Below are 6,408 nucleotides of genomic sequence, written 5' to 3'. Positions count from 1 at the left end.
ATATATATATATATATATATATATATATATATATGGTTATTACTGTTTTTATAAGGAACATATTAAAAATAATTAAACAAAAATTCCATCTTCCTGGTGAAATGTATACAAATAAATATCTAAGTGACATAGATGTGCTAAGGACTTTTAATTGCTTTAGTCTTCTGAACAGATGGTGAATGAGGAAACAGACCTGCAGTTCCTGTGTAGATCCGGGCATGGACAGAGGAGGGCAGTTTTCTGACAGGTATTTCTCCTTATCTACCTTAACCTGAATGACTTCTTTCTCCATAATGCCCTTCGCAATGCTGAGCACCAAACTCTGTGGACAAATACATAATTTGGACTCTGAATCTCATAAAACACCATAACAGTGTTGCTTACAGCAATAAACACATACTGACAAAAACAGAAGCAGTCGGTGAAAAAACACTATTAATCACGCCAGATGCAGATGGTATTAAACGGAGGGTCATTCTCCTCCTGCAGAGCATTTGATTGGACAAAGCCATATATTTTTTGCTCTGTATTTGTAGAAGAGTAAAACTCAAAAGTAAAATTGAAATGTATGTATATGGTGAAAGTTTATTTAATTAACATTCAGTAGCTAATAGGTAAAATAATGCAAACAGACATCAACTAAAAGCCACAAGTCAAATATTATTTTGATGTTGTTATTAATAATTACATTGTTATATTGTATTATATTTATATTTTAAAAGCCACAAGTCAAATATTAATTTAATGTGGTTTTTAATTATTATATTTAGCATTTTAGTGCTACATTAAAAAATAAAATCTAAGATTACGAGATTAAGGTCATAATATTTTGAGGAAAAGTCAAAATTATGAGAATTTAGTCGTACACTCTAAAAAATGCTGGGTTGTTTCAACCCAACTTTGGGTCAAATATGGACTAACCCAACCGTTGGGTTAAATTTTTACATTAAGATTTTAACCCAAAAGTTGGGTTAGTCCATATTTGACCCAAAGTTAGGTTGAAACAACCCAGCATTTTTTAGAGTGTAGCAATTACAAGATTAAAGTTATAATATTTTGAGAGTATAGCCTATATTATGCATAGCACCGGGAGAAATTCCGGCGGCCTGTCAACTGATTTCAATATATGTTGGATTATTAGCAGAAATCATACTATGTGTCATATACTCTCAGAGACAGTATGCTTGCAATATAATAATATTTCACATTTCATCGAATGCATACATTATTTGTAGTGCGGCAGCCCCAAATAATAGCAATAATATTTACACTTTTGGTACTTTTAATATAAAACAAAGTATCAGCTTTCAAATTCTGTCAGTTTTATAGCGAAATGCAAACAATGTCTTAAAATAATGTTATTTAAGCTCTTTAATGTGGTGTGACAGATTGCTGTATTCGCCTCATCTTTTCGATTACAATGAGACATTAGTTTCATTAAATTAAAATTGATTTAATACATAATTATATTACATTATAAATGTATATTATACTAAATGCCACAAAGCCAACTACTGATTACATCAAGTCCTTAATACATTTATATTATAGTATAGTATAGTTACACCTCTGGACTGTCTTTGTTGTGTTTTCCCTCCCCATGTGCTCCGTGACCCAGTTTCTCCCTCTCATTGATGGTTCATTTGATTCAGGTGTGTCTTGTTGGTTAGTTCTAATTACCCCATGTATTTAAGTCTCAGCCATTAGCTGTGTCTCATTTAGAAGGCTGCATCCTCCGGAGGTCGCATTCGAAGGCTGCATACATCGAGACGGTCTCATTTCAGAAAAGCAAGTAGGACACTCCGAATGCGACCTTCGAATGCGACCTTCTTTCACAGGACTTCGGAGGATTCGTGAGGTGTATCCTTCGCTGCTACAGATAACCCACAATTCTTTGCGTCGCCGTGAACAACCGTTGTTAATTTGAAAAATGCCAGTGCCGGCAGATGTAACGTACACACAAGCGCAGATGTGGTGTTTACAACTTATCTTAAATCGCCTCGGTAAAAACGGATAAACTGTTTTTAATAACCTCCTCCTTTTTTTCTCTAATAGATGCCTGCTGTATGTATGCTGCAGCTCCTCAAACATTGAACAAAATAAAACAAGTAAAACCATTTTTTTTTAATTACTTTCCAAATTTAGGAATAATTTTCCTTAATTTAAGTAGTGTGAGAGCGCAACGATGCTCTAAATGTGTTGGCATAGCAACGTGATACTTCCGGTTCCTTTTCCGCCTGTCCTACGAAGGCCGTCTCGTTTAATTCTTGGTTGAGGACACTTCGTATATGCATCCTACAGAGGATGCGACCTCCAGAGGATTCGACCTCCGGAGGGTGCAGCCTTCTAAATGAGACACAGCTATTGTGTTCTGTCTTTGTTGGGTCTACATGTTGGATTACGTGTGTTTACTAGTGATGGCGAGATCAAGCCTCATGAAGCATTGAAGCTTTTCATCCAAGTGGTTCACAAAAGGGTTAATTTCTCGAGCCTTCATTTGCTCACAATAACACCTGGTGGCCAAAAAGTGTAAAACAAGCAGATACATTACAGATGACCTGATGTGATCTACATTGTTGGGGGTAATATATTACAAGTAACGCAAGTTACGTAATCAGATTACTTTTTTCCAAGTAACTAGTAAAGTAACGCATTACTTTTTAATTTACAAGAGAATATCGGAGTTACTTTTTCAAATAAGTAACGCAAGTTACTTCTTTTTTCAATTTATTGATTGACAGCTCTCCTGTCCCCATGTTGAGAGAAATCAGAAGATGTTACTGTAGTTCAAAATAAATATGAATATGCATTCATTCATCTCACCCACCCAAAAAAAAAAAAGAAAAAAAAAAAAACACAGATTCAGTATTCCTCAAAATGAATAAAAATAATGCAACTCAGAATATGACGCAAACCTGCAATAATTAAATGTTAAACAACACAAATATCCTTTATGTATTTAATTCCATTCTATTAACCTATGTCTTTGCTTCTGACCTTCGATGATCCAGTTCAACCGTACTAATAAGCAAAAATTACTCCAGACAAACATTTGTGTGTCTTTTTATTGCTGAAGTGTGTTGAAATGTCTTCTTCTGCATTCTACTGTACGGATGTAAATTTACTTTCCCTTCAGCCTGAGGCTTATTCATTTCACTTTTGGTGTGAAAAGGCTTTTATATTTGCCAAAAATATAACTTTTTTTATTTTAAAAACAAACAAGCAAGCCCTGTCCAGATTTTAAAAGTAACGCAAAAGTAACGTAACGCATTACTTGCCATAAAAAGTAACTAAGTAACGTAATTAGTTACTTTTTTATGGAGTAACGCAATATTGTAATGCATTACTTTTAAAAGTAACTTTCCCCAACACTGGTGATCTATGATTACACAGAAAAAAAAATAAAATCTATTTCCACATAGACTAATCTATATACTGTATATGAATATAATATGTATTTCATAATGATTATATAACATAACTGTAATAAACGTATTGGCTTGAAATGAATGGGGCTATCAAATGTGTGTAAATCAAGTCTTCGCTCATAATAGGCAGGAGGGCCAATATTATTAGTCTTAAACTTGAAAGTGGCTGAGTTTAACAGGGCAGAGGACTGAATTTACAAGATTCGAACCGCTTCCTGAACCAGTCTGGCCAAGCGAGGCTTCGGACGTCATCAATGACGTCATTGCTCTAAAGCGATACAAGCCTCGATACGCACGTTCTGAAAGCTGCCGGGATTTCTCGACACACGCTCCGAAACCTCGGCACAGAACGTAACATCACTAGTGTTTACCCCTGTTCCTGATGTGGATTATCCCCGGTGTTTTCTTGATTAAAGACTGTTAATGCCACTTCTCGTCTCCATCGTTCCTTCCGACAGTGACCCGAACCTAATACAGTTAGTTACATGTTTACCCCCGCTTTTTGTTTACAAGTTTTTTTACAGTTACAAGTTTTCTGTTTTCCCTGTGTTTCCATTGATCCCGTCGCCGCTAAGTTTACCTCTCTCGCCCGTAAGGACCTGCCCCTCTTGGGGTATGTGGTTGAGTTCAGCCAGCTCGCCGTTTTAACGACATTCGATGACGCTGCGTTGAACTCATCGTTCTGATCGGGCCAAATTACCATCGCCCCGTCTACCTCCCAGACACCACTGGACTGAGCTGGAGGGGAGCAATCATCCGGTGTCTGGAGAGTGTCTACCCCCGATCTGGAACAAAGCCAGACCCAGAGCCCAGCCCACCCTCTTGATGGAGAGCCCGAAACCGACGCGGCCGATGAGCCATCGCCACATGGAGTGACAGAGCTGAGGATCGCCGCGGAGTCGGAGCTGCTCATGACGTCAGTCCAGGTGCGAGAGCCGGCAACAGAGCTCGCCACAAGGGAGAAAGCGGTGGACAGAGAGAGCGCGGAGGGTGAGTAAGGATTTGGGGGAATGCAAAGCTGAGGAAAACTTAATTGACTTGTATACCGACCTGCCCCCTTTCCTCCTCCTCCGTCGGTGAACTCTGTCCCTCCCATTCCTGAGTTTAGCCCAGAGAAAGTTCCTGTACCCATGTCTAGTCCAGATAAAATTCCTGTTCCCATGTCTAGCCCAGAGGGGGCTCCTGATCCCCCGTCCAGCCCATAGAGGGCTCCCGTTCCTGAGTTAAACCCTGAAAGCCCGGTGGCTCACAAATGCCCGCCCTACCACCCGCTTCTGCGGCTCCACCATGGCTCCTAGCTCCCTCCGCTCCGCCTTGGCCCATCAGTCCACTGGCTCCGCCGGGTTCCCTCGTCCCTCTGGCTCCGCCTTGGTCTGTCGTCAACCATTCGTCACCTCGGGACTCCACTCCTCCGGCTGTGTCAGGCTCCTCCATCCCTTCGGCTCCTCCTCGGTCCTCTGTCGCTCCGGCTTGGCCCTCCGGTTCCTCCCCGTCGCCCTGGCTCATCGGCTCTCCATCTCCGCCTCGGGCTCCTCCGCCGCAGTTGGTCGCCCCCCTGGAGTAGTCAGCCCTTCCTCCACCTTGGCTCCTTCCTCCGTCGGCTCCACCATGGGTCGCCATTATGGCTGTGGCCTGGGTCCCACCTGGCACCGCATGCTCCAAATCCCTCCTGTTTCCTCCCTGGCTCCTCCCTCCGTCTGATCTGCCCTGGACTCTTTCTGTCGTCCTCCTCCCAAGGTCCCACCCGTCCCTGCCTGTGTTGTACCTTTGGCGCGAGGGGGGCGATATATCACGCCCCTGGACTGTCTTTGTTGTGTTTTCCCTCCCCATGTGCTCCGTGACCCAGTTTCTCCCTCTCATTGATTGGTTAATTTAATTCAGGTGTGTCTTGTTGGTTAGTTCTAATTACCCCATGTATTTAAGTCTCAGCATTTGCATTCTGTCTTTGTCGGATCTACATGTTGGATTACATGAGTTTACCCCTATTCCTGATGTGGATTATCCCCCGTGTTTCCTTGATTAAAGATTAAAGCCACTTTGCGTCTCCATCGTTCCTTCTGACAGCATATTGTGACAATTATATTATAAATTTATATTATATTATACTAAAGGCCACAAAGTGAAATACTGATTACATCGGGTCCTTAATACACATTATATTAAAGACATCTGTGCATTATTTACTCTACCTTGAGATGGTGCCTGCGACTCGATGTCATCTTTTTGCTGTCATGAGAGGATGAAGGAATTACAATTTAGCAAAACAAGAACAGATTCCCATTTGTTTGATAGTAAATGTAAATAACTGATATATTCATATACTCACTCAGACATCTTGGCCACCTGTTTTCTTCACCCCTATACAGAGAGCAAAACACAGCAAATACCTCAGGTCAAGAAACCCCTTTGATATATTGACTTGAAAATGGTATACATTACTTAGAGGTCCTTATGTAATATATTCATGTAGAGAGAATCATATGGCGGGCATCAGTATTCATTTGTATCATATAGAGTGGGCTATATTTTCTGCATTCCTAATTTGAAACCAGCATTTGGAAACGTCTTGTAAGCGTGCCCACTGTGATCTGCCGGGAGGGGTGTGAATATCCCCCTCTGATATCCAGTATCCCAATCTCCCTGCTTCTGGAAAAATCTATGCAGATGCCAACAATACAACCAATCTGAAACCCTGTCTGCAGACAGCTGCATAAATCACACAGATCAGATTTTGCTGTATCCAGAATTCTTACATAAATATAACAGACCCTTTCAAAGCAGTTCAAGAGATATCTAGGGGGGCCTTTCCATGAATACTGGGTGTTTTGAATGTTTTATTTTCACAGATGCATTAATGCTATAATCAGAATGCATTAGAAATACAATTCTGTCCCCACCTGATTGGAATTTTAACAAACATATAATGCATTTAAAATGTCACTTTTGTGCCAAGCTCATTTTGGCAGTCCAACATGCATTG

The 6,408-nt window shown here is 40.7% G+C and overlaps 2 protein-coding genes across 4 annotated transcripts in view; both read right to left on the bottom strand.

Moving 5' to 3' along the window:
• LOC107549281 (troponin I, fast skeletal muscle-like) overlaps positions 1-6,408 on the bottom strand; it is a 20,671-nt gene that overhangs the window by 6,813 nt on the left and 7,450 nt on the right. The window lies entirely within an intron of this gene.
• The window catches only part of LOC107549283 (troponin I, fast skeletal muscle-like), an 11,522-nt gene that overhangs the window by 3,092 nt on the left and 2,022 nt on the right, over positions 1-6,408 (bottom strand). Inside the window, exons 1-3 of one of the 3 annotated variants that reach the window (XM_016230314.1) lie at positions 5,755-5,813; positions 5,618-5,654; positions 194-322 (exon numbers count right to left, since the gene is read on the bottom strand). In XM_016230314.1, coding sequence (XP_016085800.1) covers positions 194-322; positions 5,618-5,654; positions 5,755-5,762 — 174 coding nt within the window. In that variant the 5' untranslated portion in view covers positions 5,763-5,813. Of the gene's footprint in view, positions 1-193; positions 323-5,617; positions 5,655-5,754; positions 5,814-6,408 lie in introns of those variants that run through there. The other 2 variants (XM_016230315.1, XM_016230316.1) reach the window with 2 other exon arrangements.

This window comes from Sinocyclocheilus grahami, unplaced genomic scaffold, assembly GCF_001515645.1.
Source record: "Sinocyclocheilus grahami isolate Dianchi unplaced genomic scaffold, SAMN03320097.WGS_v1.1 scaffold367.1, whole genome shotgun sequence".
Classification (NCBI taxonomy): Eukaryota; Metazoa; Chordata; class Actinopteri; order Cypriniformes; family Cyprinidae; genus Sinocyclocheilus; species Sinocyclocheilus grahami.
Note: the sequence above shows the minus strand (reverse complement) of the source record. Positions and strands in the feature narration are given on the sequence as shown.